General features: G+C 40.5%; 1 protein-coding gene across 2 annotated transcripts in view; it reads left to right on the plus strand.

Moving 5' to 3' along the window:
- The first annotated feature begins 353 nt into the window (after nucleotides 1-353).
- STX11 (syntaxin 11) overlaps nucleotides 354-27,536 on the plus strand; it is a 38,079-nt gene continuing 10,896 nt past the window's right edge. Inside the window, exons 1-2 of one of the 2 annotated variants that reach the window (XM_029224375.1) lie at nucleotides 354-527; nucleotides 22,070-22,112. In XM_029224375.1, the coding sequence (XP_029080208.1) occupies nucleotides 354-527; nucleotides 22,070-22,112 (217 nt within the window). The remainder of the gene's footprint in view (nucleotides 528-22,069; nucleotides 22,113-27,536) is intronic. The other variant, XM_029224374.1, reaches the window with a different exon arrangement.

A 27,536-nucleotide genomic window follows, 5' to 3' on the forward strand; every position in this document is an offset into this window, starting at 1 on the left:
CCAGCGCAGGGGGATCCCGGGGGAAAGTCCCGCGCCTTTGGGCCACGCCCCCGGCGCTGGGGGGCGGCCAAGGAGGAGGGGGCTAGGAAAAGGGGTTACGTGCCTCGGGCGGCGCACTCCGCGGCTCTCAGCTCCTCCGCCCAGAGCATCCGGGGGCGCACAGGAGTGGGAGGAAGCGGAAGCGAGAGCGGGAGGGGTCCCAGTGGCCGGAGCACCCTGGCTGCTGGCGGGGCGGGGTAGGGCAGGGTGGGGCGGGGCGGGGCGCGCGGGGATCCGGCGCCGCCGTCCGGGGGCGGGGCCTGGTCCCGTACTGTGGGAACTTCCGACGCCCGGGGTGCCGGGCTGGCGCCCAGATGCGGCGGCGGCAGCGGCGCGGAGCTGGGGAGGTTGCAGTGGTGCTGCTGGAGGCGCCGGGAGCCCATCCGCCAGGAGTCGCGCCACGGGTTTCCATCCCCGCCCGGCGCCCAGCGTGGCACGGGCGCGCACTGGAGAGGGCTTCTCGGTTGGCACGCGCCGTCCCGTTCCTGGTTTGTGTTTCTCCCCTTGGGTCTCTTTTTCTCTCGTTCACCGCCCCTAGGAGCGAGGACGCGCCCCGCTAGGCTGTGCGCTGAGAGCTGTGGGGCGACTCGCTTGGTCGGGGACACGAGGGATGCCTTTGGGGGGATGTCGGGTCTCTTGCCGCCTCTCGGCACGTCGGGGAACACGGCATTTGGGTTCCTAATACCGAGCGGAGTGATTGCTTTTTCTCACAGTGGACAAGGGACTGCGCATTTAGGGCTTCATAGAAATGATTTCAGAGGTAACCTGTTGTAGGCTTCCCTTATACAGTATCCACCCAAGACTACTTTTGTTTTTGAGTCGAAAGGCTGATTTTTTAAAAAAAAAATTAGTGGAGGCATTACTTCGGTTTGATCATCTCTTCACTTCCTATTAGGTTGCACTTTCTCAAAAATACCAGAATGGGGACTTCTTGACTTGAACGTGGCAGTATGACTCAGGAGCCAAGAAATACGGAGAAGTTGATACTACCTTGAAATAGTTCCTTCCAAGCCCACATAAGACTGTTTTCTTTTTAGAAGAATGGGGACAACAGGTAGTGGCAGCGCGTAGAAGCACCACACCGTCCCGAGAGGGAATTCTATCTAGACTCGGCTCATAGTAGCCAAGATCTGTATTACTTCCTTTGGTTCTCATGCACTTGTTTAAGCCGTTTCTCAGCAAAGGGAGGAGTTGTTATTTCCACACGGGTATCCAAAAATGAGTCACAGCGCTACTCTCTTAATTGTGAGACTTTGTTAATGAACTTTTGAAAAGTGAGGTTTGCTCTGGCTGTATTTAAAATAAGATTAAGATGTGAAATGCAGGCGATGCTAAACTGGGGCTGGTGGTATAGGAAGTAACAGTTTAAAGTTTTGTTTCCAAGAGCACCTGATGGTACAGCATACCAGCTAGGGTCACTAGACTGATGTAGTAAGATAACCATTAAAATCATGTGCTTTGCCACAGAGGCCCAAGAGAAAATTAATTTCACTCTTCAATAACTGGTTTGTTATTACTTTCATTGGGATGGTGTTTTAGAAGTATGTCACATTACCTGGTGATTGTATGTCACTCTGAATCAAGATATTTTGGACAGTTTGTCTTTAGTAAATTAGTGCCACATGAAAAGTTGTGAAGATGGTGGATACCAATTGGAGCTAAGAAATTAAAATGTTGAAGCTGATAGGTCTGTTGCAGCAGGTTAGCAGCTCTTAGGAAGGGACACAATAGAGAAGTGGACAGCATCACTGTTGGAGCTGAGTCGAGCTGAATTCAGCCCAGCAGACAGTCATTGGGCACCTTCTCTGTGCCAGTCTCTTTACCGAGCTCTGGTTATACAGTTGAGAATAAGACAGGATCTTGCTGACAAGAGCCCTAAAGACTGGTGTAGAAGCCTGGCAAATCCACTGCAAAATCTAATAGAAGGAGGTGAGTGCAATGACAGATCTATGCCCACAGTAGAGCCTCTGTCCCAATATGACTGAAGTTCTTGCAGATCTGGGAATTTCAAAGAAGTGAGTCATCATTTCTGGAAGAGCGAGGAAGGTTTTGGGTTTAATCATCTACTTGTCTTTGTAGGCAGCCTGTTGAGCTTATTCGTCAGTGTTTCATTCAATAAGTGATTTAAAAATATATTAATTAGAAAGGCATGATTTTTAGAGATTCTGAATTGACTATATTTCATGTTATCTAATAACCATGTAAACATAAGTCTAGCCTGTTATTACCCCTAGACAGTCACAGGCATTTTTAAGTGACTGATTAATGGCATAAAAACGTTATAACTCTATATTGAAGCAACTTTCTATCACTGTTTTTTATAGTTCAAATCAACCTTTTCTAACGCATTATAGCTGTATGACTCAAAATGAGTAAATCCACTGTTGGGACTGGAATCATGCTGAGGTGCTTTTGGACCTGATACCAGAATATATTCAATTTCTCCAATTCCGTAAGATATCCAACTAGTGACGGAAACAGTGGTAAATTGGAGACAACTTTACCTTAATTTCCATACTTTATTTCTCTCTCAAGAGCGTCAAAATTACTTTTTCTATGAGAAAGGGTTGAGTGTGATCTTCATCATTGTACTCCCTGAACTTGGCACAGGCTTCAGTCATGATAAGTGTTAGGCAGTAAGTATTCATTAAATAATGAACCTTAATGTAAGAGGAGGAGTCGTCAGCGGATGGAGGACTAGACCACCCAGCAGAAGGATCAGCCTGTTTGGGGGTGGACACCAGCTGGGGAGGGGCCTGGAGAGACAGGCTGGGCCAGGTCTTGAAGGTCCGTGTGTCATGTAGGAGCTCAGAGTTTATCCTGTAAAGGACTTTAGTCAATCAAATGATATTGTCAGATACCTATTTTAAAAAGACAACTTAGAATCAAGAGAGAGAATAGATTGGATGAGAGTGGCACTGGCCTTAGGGAAACACAGAGGAGATTGTTGTAATATTCAAGATGAGAAATTAAAGAAGGCTCGAGTCAAGTAGTGACAGTGAGGAATGGAAAGGAGGGAAGGAGCTGACAGATGTTCAGTAGGTGGAACCTGGCCACAGAACCCAGAAGTGGGCAAAGAGGGAGAGGGAGGAGGTTAGGATGACTCCCGCGTTTCTAGTTGATGACTAAGGTAGGAACATAAATGGAAGAGTTGGTTTGGTTTCAAGGATGATGAGGATCTCACACAGCGTTTGGCATATAGTCAGTACTCGTGAAACATTTTTGAATGAATACGAACAATAGCTAAAGTTTATTGAGTGCATATTATGTTCTAGGCACTATTCTAGGCTCATTACGTGAATCAAGTCTTTTACTCCTTATTGCAATTCTGTGAGGTAGGTACTATAGTTAACTACTTTTTACTGGTGAAGGAAGTGCAGTGTTAGTAATTGTCAGAGCCAGGAAATTGATCCCAAGCATCAGGCTCCAGACCTTGCTTGCTTTTAAAAATTTTTTTTGATATGATTTTTATTTTATATTAGAGTTGATTTACAATTTTGTGTTAGTTTCAGGTGTACAGCAGAGTGATTCAGTTATACATATACATATATCGATTCTTTTTCAGATTCTTTTCCCACATAGGTTATTACAGAATATTGAGTAGAGTTCCCTGTACTATACAGTAGGTCCTTGTTGATTATCTATTTTATATATAGTAGTGTGTATATGTTAATCCCAAACTCCCAATTTATCCTTCCTCCTCACCTTTCCCCTTTGCAGACCTTGCATTCTTAACCACTCTGCTCTGATACGGTGTCTTTATGAATGAACGAGTGAATGAATGAATGAATGATGTTTTAGACACTGTGGTGAACTCAAAGTAGAGTCACTCTCCTGATCCTGACAATTCTCCCTCAACCAGGAATAGCCCAACCAATACATGAGATGGGGCTCCCTCTGGTCCTATTGTGCTGTGGCACCCCTCCCTCCCCTCCACCTTCACCCCAAGAAATACCTGGTTGGTCTAGGAATAAACCTAGAATAATCAGAACATTTCTCCTGGGAATTTAAAACATTTTAATGGAGTGACCGAAGGTTCCCACAGCTTCCACACAACTTCCTCAGAGTTGCCTCAGTTTAGCACTTTGTGATTCTTAGATGCACTCAATATTTTGTTGCTAAGATCTGTAGTATCGCTCCCACGGGGAAGCAGAAAGGCTGGCCAGGGGGTATTAATCTACAGAGCAGAGTCTGGTGGTAGAAGATTTACTAACAGATGCAGGCAGGTCCATAACAACTCCAGATCTTATACTCCTGGTTTAGAATCTGCCTTCTGGGGCCATTTTGTTCTGGTTTTACCCCAAAGCAGGTACTTACCAGCCCCTCCTGCTTCTAACTTCCAGAATCTTGGTAAGTGAAGCTGGCCCTGCTGTGTCCCCTGTTTTCTTGATTTTTGCTGAGCAAAATGATTCAGGTTTCCTGGTTCGGGCCCTCATTTCTATTTTCAGGTCGATTCCTTTGGTCCTGACAAAGATATTTTTGACTAACAACCCCACCTCCCCCCCTAAAGAAAAAAATCTGACCCCAACTCTTCACTATTCTCATCATTTCATGATTCAGCCTACCTTGGCATGGAATAATTCTCTGAGTTTTCTTCAGCAAACACGGTCTAATTCTCTTTTTCCTCAGGGGCCTCTACTTTGGACCATGTAAGGATTATAGACGTTGAATTAATGTTGTACCTAAATGAATCAGCAAACTCACTGGAAGTTTGAAAATGTTCAAATATCTAAAACTAGAAGTTTTGAAATGTTTTCTCCACGTACAAACAAAATGTTTCATTCAGCATTTCTTTAGCTTTACCAGGAAATCTAGATATTTATAGTTTCTCATTATATGAGACTTGACATGAAGCCTTCCGGGGTGATCCAGCCCACATGTTTACCCCTTGGTCTAAATTCCTCTATGCCTGCCTGTAATTCATTCAGTGCTCAGAGAACAATACAGGGAAGGGTTTTGGTTAATATTTCATGTGGGTTTGTCTGGCCTCCTCATTTTGACTGTGGTTTCCCTGAGAGCGGAGAATTGCAAGAGTTAGGGGCTCTGGTAGGTCTCTAAGCCTCCGAGTGCTAACCATTCTGTGACTTTTGCTGATAATGAAACCGTCTGTCAGGGTAAGTCATTTGCTGGTCACTCCTGAGTCTGTGGATACCAGACATTATCTGTGTATCTCATTCAAGTTCTTTGTAAGGCTCAATAATTTGGTAATTTTTAGTAGGGAGAAGTTTTAGGATTGGTAATTTCCAGTTATCTTTCTTGAGCTAATTAAATGTTTTCAGTTAATGTACTTTTTTTTTCTTTTTAGTGGATACGGTATCAAGGTAATCCAGAAATAACAAGTTGCTTAAAAAAGTGTTCCCCATTTTGTATACCCAATTGTTTTACTTGTTTCTCTGTTCAGAGATATAAAATGACATTTTACTGTTCATTGCATAACTTTTTGGGTAATCATGTGAGTTCTGACTTTTCAGAGTAGTGGAAATAACTCTCCTGCTATCTTCATATGGAAAAAGAGTGAACAAGGATTGTTGTCACTTCTGTTTCAGTTTCAGGGTTGCAGCAATGCATGTCTCACCTCCTGGGTTGTTTTTTTTTTAAATTTTCTATTATGTGCCTGGGTGTATTGACTAGTGACACAAATCTTTTAATTTCAGATAAAGTCAGGCACAGTGTGTAAGATGAATTGTATAATATTAGTAGATATCGCACTTCTTCCTCTCCTCTTCCCTGATTATCACATGGTAAAGCAACATATAGTGATGTCAGCTGACAAGACTGTACAGTTCTTCATTACTTACGAAGTACTCTCATGGATATTTTCTCCTTTAATTCTCGTAAAAGCCTGGCAAAACAGATATAATAAGTATTATTACTATTGTCTGTATTCGAATTCTATAGATGAGGAAAGAGACCCTGGGAGAGATTAGGGGACCACCCAACGTTACCCAAGAAGTAAGGTGCAGAGGCCCAGTACGCTGTGCTCTCACTACTTGACTAAAAGAGGCAAGTCCAGTACCTTAGGTCAGGTTTCCTGGAAACAAACTCTGAGATTTGCACACAAGAAATTTATGGGGAGGTGCCCTGGGAATAACACTTGACAGGGAGGGAGGACAGCAGGATTATGCAGAGGGAAGAATTAACTGCAGTGCATGTACAATGGTGGTCTCAACAGTGGGGAGCTTTGGAGGTGGGATTGCCCTTCAGAATCGTTCTGCCACCATGAAGCAAGGGAGCTGGTCACTGTATCCCCAACATCATGTGGCCTGCATTCAGGCAGAAAGTGTAATCTTGGACAAAGCAACTCCCTTTAGTCAAGGGCAATTCCTGGAGCTGTGAACCTTCCGCAACCAATGTTCCTGGCAGCCGGGGGAACAAGGGCCTTGGTTGTGAAGGGATCTGAGTATTACATCATCCACTACATTTCTCTGGAAGACAGAGTTGCTGTTTCTTTCTAACCCAGATCATTGCCCTGGTGAGTGAAGCCCAGAAAGCTGGCCCTTAAGGATTTCAAATAGCTAACCAGAGAGCAAGAAGACAGTAGCCTTAATCCTGGGAAGATTAGTTGCAGAAGAGCCAGGTGAGGCTTGGCTAGGATGAGTGGAGTGGGGTGCACAGTAGGGAAAGCTAACCAAACACCCAGGCTGTCCAGACCACCGACAGAAGTGCTGGTCTTTGCTACAATTCAAGGCTTTACCCTTGTTAAACGGTAAACAATTTTGCGGTATTAAGCTACATTTTCTCTCTCTCCTCTCCATCCTCCCCTTTCCCTTTTTTATAAGCCTTTGACAGGCCGCAGACTGGTCCAGTGAATCTCAGTATGTAGCCTGTAGGTTATAAGATCAGAATTGCCTGAGATATTTTAAAACATCCTCTATGAACAAAGAAACAACAACAAAAAGAAAACAGAAAGGGAAGTCCAGGCCAACATTCAATATCTACTAGAACAGAATCTTTAAAAGTGGAGCCCATGAATTGACATTTTCAACACATTTTCCCCAGATGATTTTGATCCATGCTATGGTTTAAGACTCATTGCCTTGAACCATTATGCCCTTGAGGGTGACCAAGCCTATTGGAATTTTTCAGATTAGCAAGAAGCCATGGGAACTGTGGAACAGAGGAGCACCTGAGCCTTAATCCCAGCAGGCTTGATATAGTGATATTCACCCCTTGTCTTTCATAGCATATTCCTGGTGTGGCCAATGGGGAGCCTGGCCCAAATTCCGTGGCTGGCTTCTGACCAGGATTGCTGGAGAGAGACAGATGTTTCTGGCTTGGCTTTTTACTATCTTGATAACTGGGGAAGAGATGCCAAATTCCTGGAATAGTTGTAGATAAAAGTTGCAGGGGGGAAATCAGTGAGTTTATAAGAATCAGTAAACTTCCTAGGAGAATAAGATTTTCCAGAAAAATCTTATGCCAGATGAAACTTTGAGGTGCTGTCTTAAAGCTTTAAATGACTATCTAATAGGATGAGACAGATTAACTATGTCAGGAAAATATATTATCTGATTCATTGAAATGGGGAATAATTATTTTTCTTCGAAAGGAAAAGCACTGAATTTGAGTCAGGTCATTGTAGGAAATGCTAGTCACCTAAAAAATGATCTGGTAAAACTCCTAGCACATACTGGTATGTTTGGTTCACTCCTGCAGCACCAAATCGCTCTAGTTCCTATACCTTTAATGCTTTATGCCTTTGCTCAGGTTGTCTCTGCCTGGTCCCTTCCCCTTCTCCTTGCCCAGCTAACCCCTGTTAAACCGTTTAGAATCAGCTCAGACATCACCTTCTCTAGGAAGCCTTCCCTTCCCCTTATCCAGTTGAGTTCACAATTTTTTACTGAGCTCAGAAAGTAAACCCATATGTCCCCCTATTATTACATTTTTTATCATTATCCTCCCTACCAGCCTGTGAGCACCTTTAGGGCAATGACTGTCTTCTTCATCTTCGTGTACAAGACACCTAGCCTCATCAAACAGGATTGAAAGACATAATCAGTCTAGCAAGCATAGTTATTCAACAGATATTTATTGAGGCTCTTCTATTAGCTGGACATTTTGGGGTGCATGGCAAACACAGTAAGTACAGCCCTTGACCCCATGGAGCTTATTGGCAAGCAAAGAAGACAAGCAATGAAACAATTAACAATGGAATATGATGAATATTAGGAAAGAGGAGGTATAAGAAAGTGTGAGATCATGGAGTCAGGAACGCAGCTTAATCTAAGGTCAGAGAAAGTGTCCCACTCTTATGAAACACAATTTATATAAAAATAGAAGCTATGAGCCTGGCTTTGGTTATGAGACAAGGGACCTCTTTTTAAACCAAGGAAGATCTTTTGGTCTCTGTAGTTCAAAACTGACCAATCCTTCACATGCGTGCGTGTGTGTGTGCATGGTGTGTGTTTATAGTATGTGAGTGCACACACTGGCAAAGAGAGAACAAGAAAATGACTCCTTCATTTATTGAATGAAATAGGTGCTAAGGAACAGAGAAGGAAGTTTCTGTGTGTCTCTTTCAATGTGCCATTGCTAGAAGCTAATTTGTTAATATTTTAATGTGTAATATACAGTAGAATGATGTAAACTTAAAGCTCTGAAAACCATGAGATTATATTACAGCTTTTTAAGAGTTCATTTTAAGAATCTGATGATTATGGCCTAGGAGGGTGCTTGACAGATTTGCCTTTGGGTCTTATTATAGACCAAGGTTGCAGAACCTTTGCTTAGAGGTCAGTGTCTGCTCTGACTTCTCATCTTTCCACTTCACTTTCTCAGCTCTGCTGAGAGAGGATGCAGCACTTGTATTGCAGTTGGTAGCCTCTACCTGGTTTAGCAGCTCAACTCATGCTAATTCCCCAATGGATGCTAATACCATCCATTGGGGAATTCCCTGGCAGTCCAGCGGTTAGGACTTGGCACTTTCACTGCCAAAGCCCAGGTTCAGTCCCTGGTTCAAAAAAAGAAAAAAAGGATACCATCCATTTGGCTGATTGCAGAGAAGGGAGGATTAAGTCATCATGGGGCAGCATTTACTAGATGTAGATGGAGGTGTAGAATGCTCTGCTGTATCTCATTTAAGTCAACATAAACATATCTACACCATCCAGCATCTCAAAACAACGTTGATACTAAAAACTGGAATTAAAGACTATAGTGCAAGTGAAATATAACTAAGACTGGAAGTGTGATTTTTAAGTGAATGGACATGTGATGTCCTATGATGACCATTTGCAATGTTTTCTCACATCTTTACTTCCATGCTTTGGCATATTCCTTGGTATTGCAAGTAATACTCAATTTATGTTCTAATTTTTTTCTTGCTTTTACTGTAAATATTGTATATAGGGAGTATATGAATGGTGAGGAAATAATTCTAAACATTTGTTCTTACACTTTCTATTTTGCATAGTTCGAGCTTGGTTTATTGCTGCAGTGTAGGTGGGTGACGAGTTTAACCACTGTGAATCCAATTGAATACTTTTGTAAATTATGTCAACTTTTATGTTTTCATTGAGAATGAGAATTTTTTAATAAAAAGCTATGGTGGTGAACTGTAATATTTTTCTCCTTTTGGAAATGTAGAACTCTTTAGAGGATGAAGCTTATCCCTTAAAGAGTCAAAACTATAGTAGTGTCAACTCATCTGAAAAGCTTAACAGTTTGTAGAAGAAAATTCCATGTAGTCAGCATAATTTTGTTGTTGTTTAATTAGGAAACTTCTCAAGGTATTAATTGCCCTTTGCTGAAACTTAGAGTGCCACGAACATTTTCTCCTTTCTGTTGACATCTAGATACCTACGCCTACCACTGACAGCAGCATAAATACACAACAGTATTTGCAATTTTATTCTTTCCATCTAGTAACTAAAGCATTGATAAACATTGTATTGTGATTTCCCCCCCTCATTTTTGTCTACGTTAATAAGTCTAAATTAGTATCTTATTTTTAATTTGTATTTATTTGCTAAAGAGCAGATACTATCGTTTCATATTTTTATTGAGAATATTTTATCGCCTGTGATTGTCTTTCTGTATATTGTCTTATCAGTTGAGGTTGTCTATTCACATAATTTTGTGTACCTACCTAATGTCTATTATGTTTTGTGAAAATATTTTCTTCCAGTCTCTTGCTTTAATTTTTAGTATTTATTATTCTTTTTTGTTGCATAGAGATTTCAAATTTTATATAGTCAGATTTGGTTGTCTTTTTCTTTGAGAGTTCTTCCACAACCTCAAATCCCATAGAAAGTTATTATCCCAGAGTACTGATAAATATTCCACCTTATTTTCTATTAATACTTCTGTTACTGATGTTGGCATTTTTAATTCTTTGATGTTCTTGAGGTATATTACAGGGTCTTTGGTAAGGATTAGAGAGAAATACATTCTTGCTAGTCAATTACATCACTCTAGTTGCTTAAATTTTTTCCTCCCCTATTATTCTTTGATGGCTGCTTCTTCATAAACTAACATTTTATATATAATTGGTATATTTCTCCATGTTTTGTGTCCATTTATCTAATTTTCAGGTTGGCAAAAGTATCACGCTTTTAATTATTGTCTTATAATAGGTGTTAATATCTGCTAGGGCTTCCCCTGCTTCACCAGTGCTGTGTTCTTTTCAATTTCTAAAAAAATTAATTATTTATTATTTGAGCTTTATTTTAGGATCACTTTCTTTTTCAGATTTTTTTTTAATCCTGGATTTAGTTCAGTCAAAATATTAACTTAAGGAGAGTTTCAGATTCCACTTATAAATGTGTGTAAGTGTTAATTCTAAAGCAGAACCTGTAAAGAGATGTTTACATGAGAAAGAGAGAGAGAAAGAAGTGAGCAGACAAGACGGAGGATTCCTAAAGAGTTCCTGCTTAGCGCCAAGCCAAACTCATAAATTCACACCATTGCCCTTTGGATTAGTGTTTTGGATATCTAGAAAGCCTTTTTTCTTCCTTCCTGCTTTCTTCCCTCCCACTCTCCTTTTCTGCATCCCTTCCTGCCCTCCTTCTTTCCTCTTTCTCTCTCTAGGTTTTAGTTTCATCAGACTTACTCATACATAATTAGAGTCAACTAGTTCCATAAAACATTTAATGAAAAATAAAAGTCTAATGACAAAAAGTCTGTTTAATTTCCCCCTTCCAAAAGGCAGCTACTTTCGACTATTTTTGCTGTTTCTTTTAGTATTTATATTCATGTCTCTAAATAACATTCTTCTGTTACTATTTCTTGATTGTTTTTTGTTTTGTTTTAGGCATGACCTATTGACTGCTCTGTATGGAAGATGGTGTTTTAGCTCATTTTCACACCTCTTTTCCCCAGACACGCACCCTTTCTGTCCCCTCCTCCCATCCTCCCAACACAATTCCATTCTAATTTGTTAGATCAGTATTCCATGATTTTATTTTTATGATTATGAAAATGCTAATCACAGCTGAGCCATGTATTATATCATGATTACTTTCCTGCAACTACATAATGTTTTTTCTGGAAGTTAATTGGTTTTTATTGTTGTTGTTAGTTTCATTTACACTCACAACCTACTCAACCTCAAATTGTCTAAATCTCCGCTCCAGCAATTTTGACCCATAAGGAATTCTATCAGTTTCATTTTTCTGAAGAAATCTCTCCTGCCGCCTACTCACCTAATCTAGACAGATATCTTTTCAGCCAGGTTCATAGTTATCATCTTAGAGTTTCCCTTTGCCATCATCCTGGAATGCCTTTGCCTCTCTCCTCTGTTAGAACTCATGTTAGGATTCTTTATTTTGTATATTTTCTGCTTCACTTCCTTATTTCCTGAGAAAGAGAACATAGGATATAAAAAATTTTGAGACTTTGTAAATCTGAGAATGTCTTTATTCTACTCTCACATTTGATTGATGGTTTGATTGAATTCTGGGTTGAAAATACATCTTCCTCAAAAGTTTAAAAGGCATTGTTCCATTAGCTTTTTTTAAAATAAATTTTTATTTATTTTTATTTTTGGCTGTGTTGGGTCTTCATTGCTGAACGCGGGCTTTCTCTAGTTGCGGCAAGCGGGGGCTACTCTTTGTCGTGGTGCGTGGACTTATTGCGGTGGCTTCTCTTGTTGCGGAGCACGGGCTCTAGGCATGCAGGCTTCAGTAGTTGTGGCTCGCAGGCTCAGCAGCTATGGCTTGTGGGCTCTAGAGTGCAGGCTCAGTAGTTGTGGCACATAGGCCCAGCTGCTCCTTGGCATGTGGGATCCTCCCGGACCAGGGCTCAAACCTGTGTCCCCTGAATTGGCAGGTGGATTCTTAACCACAGTGCAACCAGGGAAGTCCCATGTTCCATTAGTTTTAAGTGTTTTTTTTTTTTTAGTTTTAAGTGTTTTGACCTTTAATGTTTTGTAGGTGATCTGTTTCTCTCTCTCTCTCTCTCTCTCCTTGTATAATGTCCTCTCTCTGCAATTCCTATTATTTGGAATTTGAACTTAAAGGATTGGACCCCTAAATTCCTCATCTTTTCTGTTATTTTTTTACTTCTTTTTCTTTCTTTCTACTTGATGGAAAACGGTCTTCCATTCTCCTGCCTATAGGACATAGGTCAGTGTGCTGGATGGTAGGTGAACAGAGGGCTTGGAGGTCCAACATTCCCTATAAAAACATTCACTTAATCCTCCTCTCTCCAGGTGGGTATCTCTAACCCAGTCTACATTCAGAGTCTAGCCTTGCTCCTCTCCTGCCAGGGTAGGACAGGGGATGGTAGATACACTCACTTGTTAAAAAGGCTTCTAACCAAACATATTTGTTGTTACCCCGCCACCATCACCTCCTTTTCCGTAAGTACTCAGCCTTCAATTCTGGTTCCTGAGCCTTTGAGTACTTATTTATGGTGTAATCATTTCTTGGCCTTCTCCACTCTTTGCTTAGAATTCAACTTTCTTGTATCTGCTGGGCTAGTTGTCACTGCCCATTTGCTTTACGACTTCCAAAATTTTGTTGCTGCTCTCTTCTGTCTTGTTTTTTACCTCATTGGTGTATGCCTTTTCAAAAGTTCCTTTAGTGAAATTTTGGAAGGGAAGAAAAGTAATGTTTAATTTGCCATTTTATCCAGAATATAGGTCTTCTTTAAACATACAAGTGTGTTTTCTGGATTGAGTAGTATGTTAAGCTACTAGCACGTAAGAACAGATACATTCATCAAAATAACTATTTACTGCCTTAAAAAAGTAGAGGATGGAACATAGGATTGGGATGTTTAAGTGGGCAAGCTTTTTCTTTTTTTTTTTAATTAATTAATGTTTTGGCTGTGTTAGGTCTTCATTGCTGCGCACAGGCTTTCTCTAGTTGCGTCGAGCAGGGGCTACTGTTCGTCGTGGTGCGTGGGCTTCTCATTACAGTGGCTTCTCTTGTTGCGGAGCGCAGGCTCAGTAGTTGTGGCTCGTGGGCTTAGTTACTCTGCAGCATGTGAGATCTTCCCGGACCAGGGTTCGAGCCCCTGTCCCCTGCACTGGCAGGCGGATTCTTAACCACTGCGCCACCAGGGAAGTCCCAAGTTTTTTGTCTTTTTTTTTTTTTTAATATGTATTTATTTATTTGGCTGCGCTGGATCTTAGTTGCAGCATGCGGAATCTTTTAGTTGCGGCATGCAGGATCTAGTTCCCTGACCAGGGATCGAACCCGGGTGCCCTGCATTGGGAGCTTGGATTCTGAGCCACTGTACCACGAGGGAAGTCCCTAAGTGGGCAAGTTTTGAATTTGGATAGGGATTGGGAGGGGTGAGATATCTCTGGTTGTAGGGCAGGGTGACGTGGCCATAGTGGAGTTTCTTTGGACCAGGACAGACTAAGGGCAGTGAAGTTAAAAGTGAGTAGCTCTCATTTACAGATCTTCCTGTTGATAGTTACGGAGAGTGTGTATGTTTACCAACATGAGTAAAACCATAAGTATCATGTGAGAAAATACTTGCCTTTGTTGAGAATTCACTCACTGTGTCTCAGGCACCTTACTGAGCACCCCTGGAGATTGATAGTGTTTTTCCAATTTGCTTAGAGCTGGGAATCCACTGCAGGTTTATTCGACTTTGCAGCATGATTTAAATTCTAAGCTGTTATATCTTCATGTCACAGATGACACCAGTTATTGAAATTAAGAAAAATTTTGTAATTACACAGAAAACTGAAGATGTATTTCCCTCATTATCTTCATAGTTATGTCTGTAAATTGCTGAGAATGAGCAAGTTGCGTAAGTTTAGTTTCAGCTATACCTGTATTTTAAATATTTCAAAAGTCTTATTTCACATTTTTGAAATTTTCATTTATTTCTTTAAAAATGCTTTCTATAAACATTTTTTGCTTATTTAAAAAAAATATATATATATATATATTTTTTTTGCGGTATGCGGGCCTGTCACTGTTGTGGCCTCTCCTGTTGCAGAGCACAGGCTCCAGACGCGCAGGCTCAGTGGCCATGGCTCACGGCTTCTATTTCTTAGAAGCTAGTTAACACAGTGCCCAACTTGGTTTATCTAACAAGATGCCATGATTTCTACACTCTTGAATATATTTTAGTTAATACAATTGAGATTTTTAAAAAATATAATGTTAAAATCTTATTACAGTATAATGAATGCTCAACAGAAAAGTGTAAGGTATGATATTTAAAATTGTATGTGTTGGGCTTCCCTGGTGGCGCAGTGGTTGGGAGTCCACCTACCGATGCAGGGGACACGGGTTCGTGCCCCGGTCTGGGAGGATCCCACATGCCGCGGAGCGGCTGGGCCTGTGAGCCATGGCTGCTGAGCCTGTGCTCCGCAACGGGAGAGGCCGCGACAGAGGCCCGCGTACCGCAAAAAAAAAAAAAAAATTGTATGTGTTTCATGGTTGCTGGTAATTATTCTACACGGATATTGATAGTTTGTTCATGAGAGGACAAATAAAGTTATTCTTTAGCTATAGAATTTTCTGCAGTTTTGGTCGGATAGGAGGTTATCCCCTGATTCCAATTATGAACGTTACCAATTACCACTGCAAAGATGCAGCATCTCTTTAATACAAAATAGAAGCTCAGATATAAGGGAAATTTAAAATTCTGTTAATATTAAAAAATCTGTAAGATTATATTTTTGGTGTTGATTCTATATTAGTAATAAACAACACAACTGCTATGTGGAACAGTTTATATTGGGGTAAATGTATAAGAAATTTGGTCAGCTCCTGCTTTTTAGTTTGTTAGTTTTGTTTTCAAAAAGTTGTTATTTGTCTTCTTTGATAAGTGTAATGTGAGATATTCCCTTTAAATTTCATTATGATAAATGAGTTTGTTTCCTTGCACATCTTGTATACAGTAAATGCAAGGCATTTAACTCATACTTTGCTGAGGTTCTGAGTGAATATAGGGCATTAATATTCTGTCACTTGAGTTAAGGCATAATATAGAAACTGATATTAGAATAGTTGTTGGGTTTTACAGTATCATTTGAAATCACTTGGTCTGCACATGTTTCTTAAGGAGCAGTACTTGTAGTATTTTAAATAAACTACCTGGTGAAATAAACTGATTATGAGTGGCAACTGTGCAAAATAATAACTCCTAACACCATGTTTGTAAACGACGTTTGAATTTACAGAGTGCTTTTATATACATTATCTACCTCATTTACTGATCAAAAAAGAAACCCTTATGAGATAGTGTCATTGCCAATTTACAGATGGAGAAACTGACACTCAGAGATATGAAATGTCTCGCTCTACTTTATACAGCTAGAGAAGGAAACGGGGAGCAGTCCTCTGACACCCAGGGGAGCGCTTTTTCTCGCACGCGCCACATTTGTTTTCAGGACTCAAGCCAGTTAGCTGATGAGCAAGACTTCTTCCCAGTATGTTCCTGGAAAGCAAAACAAACACCGCTCCCCCACGAGCAACAAAACCTCATGGGGTGGGGAATGGGGCTTACCTCTGTGAGACGTTTATGAGGGAGATGTTCGAAGGATGTTTACTGAATTAAAATTGTTCATCTGTTCCCGTAAGGAAGCCTAGCCACTGACTTTACAAACCCTGAGTCCTGAACATAGCAGTCCTCAGACTGGCTTAGGCACTTCAAGACTCAGTCTCCCAAGTGTGTGGAATTGGAGTAACCGCTTTGGGATTCTTAAGTGTGAAAGTAAAACATGAGGATTCTCTCTCTTTTTTAAAGAATTTCCTTTCCCTTTCCAGGTTGCCCTCGGTGTTCCTTTTTACCTGATACCACCTGCACGAAAATGTTGGTGGTGGAAAGTATGGTGGTACCTGCCCTATAGCCCTGCATCCCTGAGGGGTCCCCTGGCAGGAGGAAACCCAGAGAACTCTTGCAGTTTACGAGGAAAATGTTCCATAGTTCACAGTATCAGGGTCAGTTCTTCTGGATGCTGTCTCTTAAGAATTCACAACTTTCTAGATTAGAAAAGAGTCTGGAAGCATATGTATTAGCCTTTTAGCATTGGTTATTTTATAGTCATTATATATAGTGGTATTAAATGATGAGACATGTTTACTTTCCATGTAAAACAATTCTGTCATTGGATTATTTCTTCTTTTCAAAGAGCAAGGGTTGCATTCATACTCAGGAAAAAAGAAATTTTTACAAAAAAAGAGTTGGAAAAAAAAGTTATTGAAAACCTTAAACAATCTGGTGACCCACAGGTATTAGTGTTCACTTACGATTATGAGATGAGTAACAAACTGTTAGTAATAAACTGTTAGCAGTATATCAACAAATGCACTATTTATACTAATAGTTACTGAATCTGCATTCATTTTTTGAGTAAATTAAAATCACAGAATAGACGATAATCGGGCGCATATACAGAGTACTTACTGTCTGCTGGGCACTCTTCTAAGAGCTTTACCTGGATTATCTCATTTAATTCTCTTCCTCATCTTACTCAGTCGGTATTTATACATGTGGAAGATAAGGCAGAGAGAAGGTGACTGCAAGGAAATGTGACATCAGCAGACATTTGAAATGCACTTATCTATTAGGAATCGCCCTCTCTTACTGCTGGGAACCCTGAAACCAGTGAGGGAGCCCAGGTTAGTCCCAGGGGTGGCAGAGTTTGTCTCCTCAGGCTGGACACTTAGCCACTCTCTTCCACTGCCCTGAGTGGATGTGGAATTCTATCCAGATTCTACAACTGAGAAGCAGTATCCTGATTACCTTAAACACTCTGAAAGACTAGTAGGGTCTTAATCCACTTCTGATGTTCCTTAGGAACCTGGTACACATTACACTACTTTTTATTCTTTTTCGTTTGTTAGCAAGAATTGTCTCTGGTTCAGTCTTGGATGACAAAGGGAGGTTTGGAATATGGCAGGAGAGTCATGTTTGGAAGTTGTATTTTGCCTGACTGGTGTTCTTTACTTTAGTGATCTGAACAATAAACCTGTGATACACTTAACTATCTACCTCCATTTCAAAACTGGCTTTTCAAGTTTTCAGAACCTCTTATCACACTGAAACTCACCCAAGGTTAGAACTGCCTAGTATCTCTGTGCTGTCCTGCCCCCACTGCTCAAGAACCCCGATTTAGCATACTGCATTATCAAACAGCTTCTGCAGAATCTTGCTTGTGGAGGCTGCTTGTGTATGAGATAATCTTTTTTTAGCATCATTTTTTTTTCTCCTCACCATGCTTATGACCATATTCCTCGAAAGGAAAGGAAGACTGTCCTCAGACGTGTTAAGAAACACATGCTCCTTTTATGTGTATGCTTTACATTAACGTTTGTATACAATATGAATAGAAAATTGTAAATGTATACTAAATCAAAATCCAGGTGTGTACTTAGGCCATGCTTATCAAGTAGGTGTCATATATCAACAGGACAATTATTATGTTTGTGTTTTTAAATTGTAGCAGTGAACTCTGTTCATTGCAATGAATGCAACAGCATTTACTTTCCAAAAATTACGATTGATCCATGAGTCTCATCGTCCTCCTAGGTCCTGTTTAAGAAGAACACACATCTTGGGGTATAGAGAAACCTAAAGAGGGGTGTATCAGTTAGCTTTGTCAGGGTAACAAACCATCACCAAATCACGATTTGTTATCTCTTATGGTTATGAGGGTTAAATGAGATAATCTATGTAAAACTTCTACAACAGTACCTGGCAGAAAGTAAATACTGAGTGCTTCTTCCAATGGCCTCACTTGGGCTCAGTCATGCAGATGGAGCGGTGGGCCACCTGGGGGCTGGCCTCTCTTTCCATATGGTCATCATCCTCCAGGAGGCTAGCCTGAGCTTCCACACATAGAGCTTTCAGTGCTCTTAGTAGTAAGAGGGGACAAGCCCCAATATGCTAGTGCTATTCAAGCCTCTGCTTGCAGCATGTTTTCTGTTGTCCTCTCGGTCAAAGAAAGTCTCACGGCCGAACCCAGATTGGAAGAGTAGAGAAATTGATGCTACTTTTTTTTTTTTTGAGAATTATACTTTTTGTTTTAATACAAATAATGTAAGCATGCATTCGTATACGTATATAGATTGACTGTTAGCTTTTCCCCCTCAACTAAAGAACTATTAAAAACACTTTGCCAGGGCTTCCCTGGTGGCACAGTGGTTGAGAGTCCGCCTGCCGATGCAGGGGACATGGGTTCGTGCCCCAGTCTGGGAGGATCCCACATGCCACGGAGCGGCTGGGCCCGTGAGCCGTGGCCGCTGAGCCTGCGCGTCCGGAGCCTGTGCTCCGCAACGGGAGAGGCCACACAGTGAGAGGCCCGTGTACCGAAAATAAAAAACAACAACAAAAAACATTTTGCCAGACAGAACCAGTTAATATGTTGACCACTGCTCAACACAGGCTGGTCTCCTTTTCTTCCATGTGCTCCCCAGGTTCTGTTGCACCTTCTCTTCTAGGGGTACCCCACTTATTTCCAGGGCTCTGACTTTCCTAGCCCTTTGCCCTCCCTGTGAGTTGCCACACGCTGACTGCTGAGAAGGCAGCAGATTACTGCCAATGAAGCTTCGCCTCGCTCTCCCAAAATGCCCAAGGTTAAGAGCTTTTATTAACAGGGCATGTCTTTTCCATCAACACCACTTGTTGATCAGGGATACTGCTAAGAATTTGTGGCTGGTTTGTTTGTTTTTTGGCAATCAAATATAGTCTGCCTTTGGTAAAAATGACTCACATTTCTCCTGCAAGAAAGAAACGCTCCCCCCATCGTAGGATTTGCAGAAGCCTCATCCCATTAAGGCATCAGCCTCTAAGTCCAGAGGCTTATCCATGATCTGCATCACTTCTGGCTACAGATGAGACCCCTCAGATACAGCCCTTCAGATGTGGATCCTCTTGATCCTGAGACAATGAACTTTTTAGTTATCTAGTTATCATAGATAACTATCATATATCTATATAGCATATAGCTATGATATATATACTCTATATATAACATAACTATCATATATTTTAGTTATCTAGTTATCATAGTTTTTAGTTATCATAAACAAGTTACTTCCCCATACACACCCAACGTATCATGGTGAAATAGGGAAAAGATAACCCCCCCCCAAAACTACAGAAACGATATAAACAGCATCAGCACTCCACAGCAGCTCTATCCAGGTCCGTGCTGCTAGGTGTCCCCCCACTCCTGAGCAAGGGGAGGTTCCTTGATTAGGACCCAGTTCTCTTCCTCGGGAATGGGTCACTGGTGTCTATTTCTCTACTGCTCTTGGCTCTACCCTCTGAAACATTCTTCCTTTTCCATAAGAAATGGCTTATTTTTGCTTCTAACTAATTTCCTTAGCCTAGTTCTTACTGTAAAAACTCGAGCATCCAGAGGTCTCTTTTTCTTTGAATGGTCTCTGTCTCTTTTAGGTCATACTTCTGTGCTTGTCAGTAAAACTCTCTTAAAAACATTGTGCATTTCCTAAGAATCCCGTAGGGTTCAGGCCCCTGAAACCCACAGGCAGAATTTTTTTTCAAGTCAGACATATCTTTCTCTCCTGTGGGTTGAGCATCAAGCTGCTATGAGACAGTGCCTCAGGGAGTCTTAGAGGCCCTTTTGTCCAGCTGAGAAGCGCTATGAGGCACCACGTTAAATTTTACAAAGGTCTTCACTCTGAGGCCATTTCTTGCTCTAAAATTCTTGTCCTCCAGCTGAAGAGACCGGAGAGATAAAAGATTTTCTTTTCCAGTCACGTGAGTTCTGGTTCTTCTCTATTTTCTCTAAATAATGCTTATTAACCAGATAATTCATTTTTCAGCTCATCCCTCTTTTGCAGAACCTTATATGCAGCTAGAAACACTCAGTGAACCCTTGCAACATTCCTCCTGGAGATCTTTGCAGCTAACTCCAAAGTTCACTGTGTATCTTTCATGCTGCCACAGACATCACTTTTGCCAGTTGTTTTGCTGCAGCAGAATGTGGGTTGCCTTTTTCCCTGACTGCTGTACAGTTTCCTCATCACTTCTCCAGTCTCCACAGACAGTTTGCATGCTATTTTTCTGGGTTTTGCTAATAGTTATCTCACTACTTTTCACCTGCTGTCTGGTCCCAAAGCTGATTGACTATTTTAGGTTTTTGTTATGGCAACATGCTACTTCTAGGTACCAATTTCTGTATGTTAGTTTTTGTGGCTTAAGAAACTGCTACAAATCTTAATGGCTTCAACAGCAATGATTAATTATTTCTCACAGTTGTTTCGATTGGCTGATCCATCTTCTGTTGGTGTCTCCTGGCTCATTCATGTGGCTACAGTCAGTCGGTGGGTTAGCTGTGGGCTGGGTTCAGCCGGGATTACTAAAACCCCTGGGTCTCATCCCCCTGCAGGCTAGCCCAGGCTTCTTCATATGGTTGTATCAGGGGTCTGTTACAAGAGTAATAAGCTCTTTTGCACAAGTGCTTTTCAAGCCTCTGCTTGCATTATAGTTACTGACATCTCATTAGCCAAAGCAAGTTCCAGTCCAATGGCCGCACTCCAAATTCAAGAAGTTGAGAAATAGTCTATACCTCTTGATTGGAGGACATGGAAAGAATGTTGGTTGAAAAATTTTTTTCAACTGTTCACAAAGAGTATGTACATATTTGGGGGGGAAAGAATGGGCCACATAGGAAGTCAGGTCAAGAAAGTAGGTTATGAATTGATGGTCATCACATCATGGAAATAATCTAACAATTTGGTGCTTTCATAGTTATTGTGAAGATTGTTGATGGGTTGGTTATATATATCAGTTGTCCGGTAAAAAGGCAGGCTCACATTGGACACTCTGGACACAGTTTGCCACTGACTGAGTTAGTTTTTCTTTCCTTGCTTTACTTAGTTTTGACTCTAGAGTGTTGCTGACCCACTTATAGCTTACCATTGTTAAATGCTTGGTTTTTATATAATTTCTTGGTCTGATACAACCTGTATGGGGAGAGAGAGGAATGTCAACAGCAGTATATGGAGATGACTGTGGTAAGGTTTGACCTTGTAACCATGAGGAAAGAGAAACATTTCAAAACAAAAGTGCATCATCACACAGTTCAAAGATGTTAGTAATGATTATCTGAGTCACCAATAAATTGTGTCCAATGTTCTCTCTTTAAGGAAGCAATGAAATATGTCAATGCAGTTTAGAAGAGGATTTCCAACAAAAAGGAGTGAATACTTTTCAAGTTTGAAGGGAGAAACTTTGGTTAGGTAAAAGTCACTTACACGAGAAAACCTCATGCACTGATGATGTTGGATAACTGAGATTTTTCTGCAGTCGTGTAAAAAATGCCAGCTGAAAATAATAATTTGTTTCCTTGGAGGATTAAAGAGGAGTAACCAGCCAACAGGATTAGGATCAGTGGCTTATAGGACTTTAAGAGGAAGAGGAACAGAAAAAGAAATGTAAAAATTCTGTGGGATTGTCCTTAGCTAGTATTATGAGTTGGAAAAGAAAAGTCATTAATGATTCTGAAAACTCTATTGACTTCTCTTTTTTAAAATACTCCATAAAAAAAAACTTTATATTTTTATGAAATATAAAGTTTAATTAAACTAGACTCAATGATTTATTCCCCATCATTTTTTCTTTCTACGTAGATTTCCTCTGTATTTTCCAGACAAAAGTTTGCTTCACATTCCAAGGCCAAAGCCAAATCAGAGGTAAGATACAGCAACAACTGTGTTTGTTTGTAAATGCTGATACAGATAAAACTCGTATGGATGATTTGACCCTTGAACCTGGAGCGCTCCGCTCTTTACTTTCTCCCTTAGCAAGGCCATCTGCTAGCATTCCCTCAATTGTCAATTTTATGTCCCTGACTGTAAAACTTCTACCTCCAAGTATCAGTGCTTTGGTATTTCAACAGTCTTGGGTCAGTCATAACCACAGTGAATCTTTGTTAGAAGAGAATTATCTGTGATTGCTAGTAATTTTGTGGGCTTTTGGACAGTTGTGATGAGTGACTATACCTGATTGAGTGCTCTAATAACTGAAACATTACAGTGTTGGGGAGACTGATATGAAGAGATTATTGTGGAAGAGAAGGTAATGGTTGTAATAGTGAAAAGATTTTCATGTGTTCATCCAGATCTAGGTTATTAGAAGCTAATAATTGCTTCAAATATAAAACCTCAATTAGGGAATGCTACAATCTGGATGCTTGTGTTCCCCCCAAAATTGATGTGTTGAAATCCTAACCCCCAAGGTGATGGTATTGGGAGGTGAGGTCTTTGGGAAGTGACTAGGTCATGAGGGTGGAGCCCTCATGAATGGGATTAGTGGCCCTATAAAAGAGACCCCAGAGAGCTTGCTTGCCACTTCTGCCATGTGAGGTTACCGTGAGAAGAAGGCCGAGGAAGCAGGCCTTTATGAACGAGGAAGCAGGCCTTTACCAGACAGAGAACCTGACCATGCTGGCACCCTGATTTCAGACTTCCAGCCTCCAGAACTGTGAGAAATAAATTTCCGTTGTTTATAAGCAAATTTCTGTTGCTTATAAGCCATCCAGTATGTAGTATGTTGTTACAGCAACTCAGATGGACTAAGACAGGGAGTAAGTTCCCTATAAGATTAACGATTTCAGAAACCTTTTTAGGGCGAGGTTCAGGAAAAAGAAGCTAGTGTAGCTTTGTGGTTTACAGAAGGGCTCTCAAGTCAGATTTTCTGGATTCAGATCTCAGTTCCATATTTATTAACTGTGTGACTTTAGGCAAGTTGCTTAAAACACAGGTTTTACTTATTTGAGTGAAATTATTATTTATGGATCTGAATCAACCTGGCTGGGAAAGTACACTCCTTGCCCTTTAAGGGTCGTGTTACTATGGTGTGTCCTAAAAAGTAACCGCTAAATTACTGTGACACAGGACCTATGGGATTTCCTGGCCCCTACTGCAGGTCTGTGGTGGTAATGGGTAGGAGTGACCGGGCAAGGTGGTCGAGAAAGGTGTTTTTAGGGTGATCCTGTAGGGCTGTACAAGTTGTGTTCAGCACAAGGATGAGTGGGGGCTGGAAACCTGTCCCATGCCCAGATTATCAGTCCCTGTGCCCTGGAGCAGGGCTGCATCCACCCAGAGAAGGTCATATGGCAGATGTCATATGGTCCCTATACAAGGGCTCATCAAGGCACCATATGGACCAGTGGTGGACCTAGGCATAAAGACACATTCTGATTTGTAATCATCATTTTCTTTTAACAAGATTTTTTAAATTGGTATAAAATCAGGATATAGGAGATAGAGATTATAAAATCTGAAAATCAAAATGTGGGTGCTACATTTCTTGTTTTTTGTGGGATTTTTTTTTTTTGGCCACACCCTGAGGCATGCAGGATCTTAGTTCCCCAACCAGGGATTGAACCTGTGCCCCCTGCAGTGGAAGCACGGAGCCTTAATCACTGGACTGCCAGGGAAGTCCCTGGGTGCTACGTTTCAAGTCACTGCTTGAAAGTGCTCATTTGGAGCATATGTCTGGGGGCAGAATCTTTTTAGTTTTACCAGTAATTGAATCCTCTGTGTGTTTATATGTGTGTGTATGTGTGTGTCTAAATGTGTACTTTAGTTTCTGTTGAAACAAGAATCCTAAACTTTCTGGACTCACATTACATAGGAGTAGTCTCTAAAACATCTCTTCATTGTAAATACAGAAAGGAAAGCTCTTCCCTGCTTTTGGATTCCTTCCCCTCCTGTAATCTATAAGTTGATCTCCATAATAAACCTCATATGATTTGTATATCCACTGCTCCGCATTGTATGTCCCTGTGTCTGAAGTTTCTCACATATTGCTGCGAAACAGGGATAGGTTTTTATTTTTTCCTGGTAGTAGGCAAAATTTACTCAGTATAGGTATTGCTTAAGGTATTATAATGTATGTATTATATAAAGATCTCTTTTAAACTTAATTCTCTCTTTAAAGACCTTATCTCCAAATAGAATTATATTCTGAAGTACTGGGATTAGGGCTTCAACATATGAATTTCTGGTGGACAGGAGGGGGCTGGGGGCAACTTAGCCCGAAACTATGTACGAACAGTTTTTTTCTTGTTCTCCTTAAAATAAGTCGGCACAAAGCCTCTCTTTTATGATCAGAGATACGACTATGTGTTGTTGTTTATAACTGGTTCCCTTAGAAGCAAGTAAGGAATAATGCTTTCATTGGTTATTCCTTGTAGCACCCAGCATGTTGCGTTGTTTAGGTAGTCATAACTCCCACTCATTGATCTTCTGAGGTAGGTAGAAACCTATTTTCTGAATCTTCCTTTCCCTATCTTTCTGAATCCTTCCGTATCAGTTGTTTGCTTATCAAAACTGCCCCAACCTGGGGACTATTATCATTCAGTATTGCATGATGTTTATGAATAAAAAGCTGCTATGGTAAGTATCTATGGAATGGGTCACAAATTTGAATGTGCATTAAAATCACCCATAGGTCATCCTAGACCCTCTGAATCAGAACCTCCATGGTCTCAGCCATCTGTAATGTTTGTGGCTCTCCAAAAGTTGCTGTTGCGTCCTAAAGTCTGAGAGTCACTGAGCTACCATCATCTGTCTCTTTATTTTCTCTTACATTAAATCATATTGCCCAACGAAAGAAGGCTTACATAATTTCCCCAACTCCCCTATGGGATTCAGGTCTCAGGACAGATGACATACGTGCCTGAAAAGAAAATTAGAAAACAGAAGCAGATTTCTGGTAGCTGGTTGTAAATTTTCTTTTAAATTCTTCATCTCCATGTGAATCAAAGCAGGGTTTATTTTAACAACTTTATGAATACAATTTACCAAAGTTTATTACATTATCCTTTATCATAATGAGATAGGAAAGTCAACAGAATTGTTTGACTTTTCTTTCTCATTTGCCACAGTTCCCTTTTTCAGATATCACCATATAGAACTAGGCTGTTGAGTGTGTAGCTTATTTTGATGTTCTTTCTATGCCTACTTCTATATTTTGGTATAACTACAGTAAGGAGTACATTTTAACCTTTTTTTTTGTTTTAACATCTTTATTGGAGTATAATTGCTTTACAGTGGTGTGTTAGTTTCTGTTTTATAACAAAGTGAATCAGCTATACATATACATATATCCCCATATTTCCTCCCTCTTGCGTCTTCCTCCCACCCTCCGTATCCCACCTCACTAGGTGGTCACAAAGCATCGAGCTGATCTCCCTGTGCTATGTGGCTGCTTCCCACTAGCTATCTGTTTTACATTTGGTAGTGTATATATGTCAATGCTGCTCTCTCACTTCGTCCCAGCTTACCCTTCCCCCTCCCCGTGTCCTCAAGTCCATTCTCTACGTCTGCGTCTTTATTCCTGTCCTGCCCCTAGGTTCTTCATAACCTTTTTTCTTTTTTTTTTTTAGATTCCATATGTATGTGTTAGCATACAGTATTTATTTTTCTCCTTCTGACTTATTTCACTTTGTATGAAAGTCTCTAGGGCCATCCGCCTCACTACAAATAACTCAATTTTGTTTCCTTTTATGGCTGAGTAATATTCCATTGTATATAAGTGCCACATCTTCTTTATCCATTCATCAGTTGATGAACACTTAGGTTGCTTCCATGTCCTGGCTACTGTAAATAGAACTGCAATGAACATTGTGGTACATGTCTCTTTTTGAATTATGGTTTTTCAGGGATATGCCCAGTAGTGGGATTGCTGGGTCGTATGGGAGTTCTATTTTTAGTTTTTTAAAGAACCTCCATACTGTTCTCCATAGTGGCTGTATCAATTTACATTCCCACCAACGGTGCAAGAGGGTTCCCTTTTCTCCACACCCTCTCCAGCATTTTTTGTTTCTAGATTTTTTGATGGCCATTCTGACTGGTGTGAGGTGATACCTCATTACAGTTTTGATTTGCATTTCTCTAATGATTAATGATGTTGAGCATTCTTTCATGTGTTTGTTGGCAGTCTGTATATCTTCTTTGGAGAAATGTCTATTTAGGTCTTCTGCCCATTTTTTGGATTGTGTTGTTGTTTTTTTTTGTTATTGAGCTGCATGAGCTGCTTGTAAATTTTGGAGATTAATCCTTTGTCAATTGCTTCATTTGCAAATATTTTCTCCCATTCTGAGGGTGGTCATTTGGTCTTGTTTATGGTTTCCTTTGCTGTGCAAAAGCTTTTAAGTTTCATTAGGTCCCATTTGTTTATTCTTGTTTTTATTTCCATTTCTCTAGGAGGTGGGTCAAAATGTATCTTGCTGTGATTTATGTCATAGAGTGTTCTGCCTATTTTTTCCTCTAAGAGTTTTATAGTGTCTGGCCTTACATTTAGGTCTTTAATCCATTTTGAGTTTATTTTTGTGTATGGTGTTACGGAGTGTTCTAATTTCATTCTTTCACATGTAGCTGTCCAGTTTTCCCAGCACCACTTATTGAAGAGGCTGTCTTTTCTCCATTGTATATTCTTGCCTCCTTTATCAAAAATAAGGTGACCATATGTGCATGGGCTTATCTCTGGGTTTTCTATCCTGTTCCATTGATCTATATTTCTGTTTTTGTGCCAGTACCATACTGTCTTGATGGCTGTAGCATTGTAGTATAGTCTGAAATCGGGGAGCCTGATTCCTCCAGCTCCATTTTTCGTTCTCAAGATTGCTTTGGCTATTTGGGGTCTTTTGTGTTTCCATACAAATTGTGAATTTTTTTTTCTAGTTCTGTGAAAAATGTCATTGGTGATTTGATAGGGATTGCATTGAACCTGTAGATTGCTTTGGGTAGTAGAGTCATTTTCACAATGTTGATTCTTCTGATGCATGAACATGGTATATCTCTCCGTTTGTATCATCTTTAATTTCTTTCAGCAGTGTCTTATAGTTTTCTGCATACAGGTCTTTTGTCTCCTTAGGTAGGTTTATTCTTAGGTATTTTATTCTTTTTGTCATAGTGGTAAATGGGAGTGTTTCCTTAATTTTTCTTTCAGATTTTTCAGCATTAGTGTATAGGAATGCAAGAGATTTCTGTGCATTAATTTTGTATCCTGCTACTTTACCCAATTCATTGATTAGCTCTAGTAGTTTTCTGGTAGTATCTTTAGGATTCTCTATGTATAGTATCATGTCATATGCAAACAGTGACAGC

Source organism: Monodon monoceros, unplaced genomic scaffold (assembly GCF_005190385.1).
Source record: "Monodon monoceros isolate NGI ecotype Baffin Bay Population unplaced genomic scaffold, NGI_Narwhal_1 Super_Scaffold_15, whole genome shotgun sequence".
NCBI lineage: Eukaryota > Metazoa > Chordata > Mammalia > Artiodactyla > Monodontidae > Monodon > Monodon monoceros.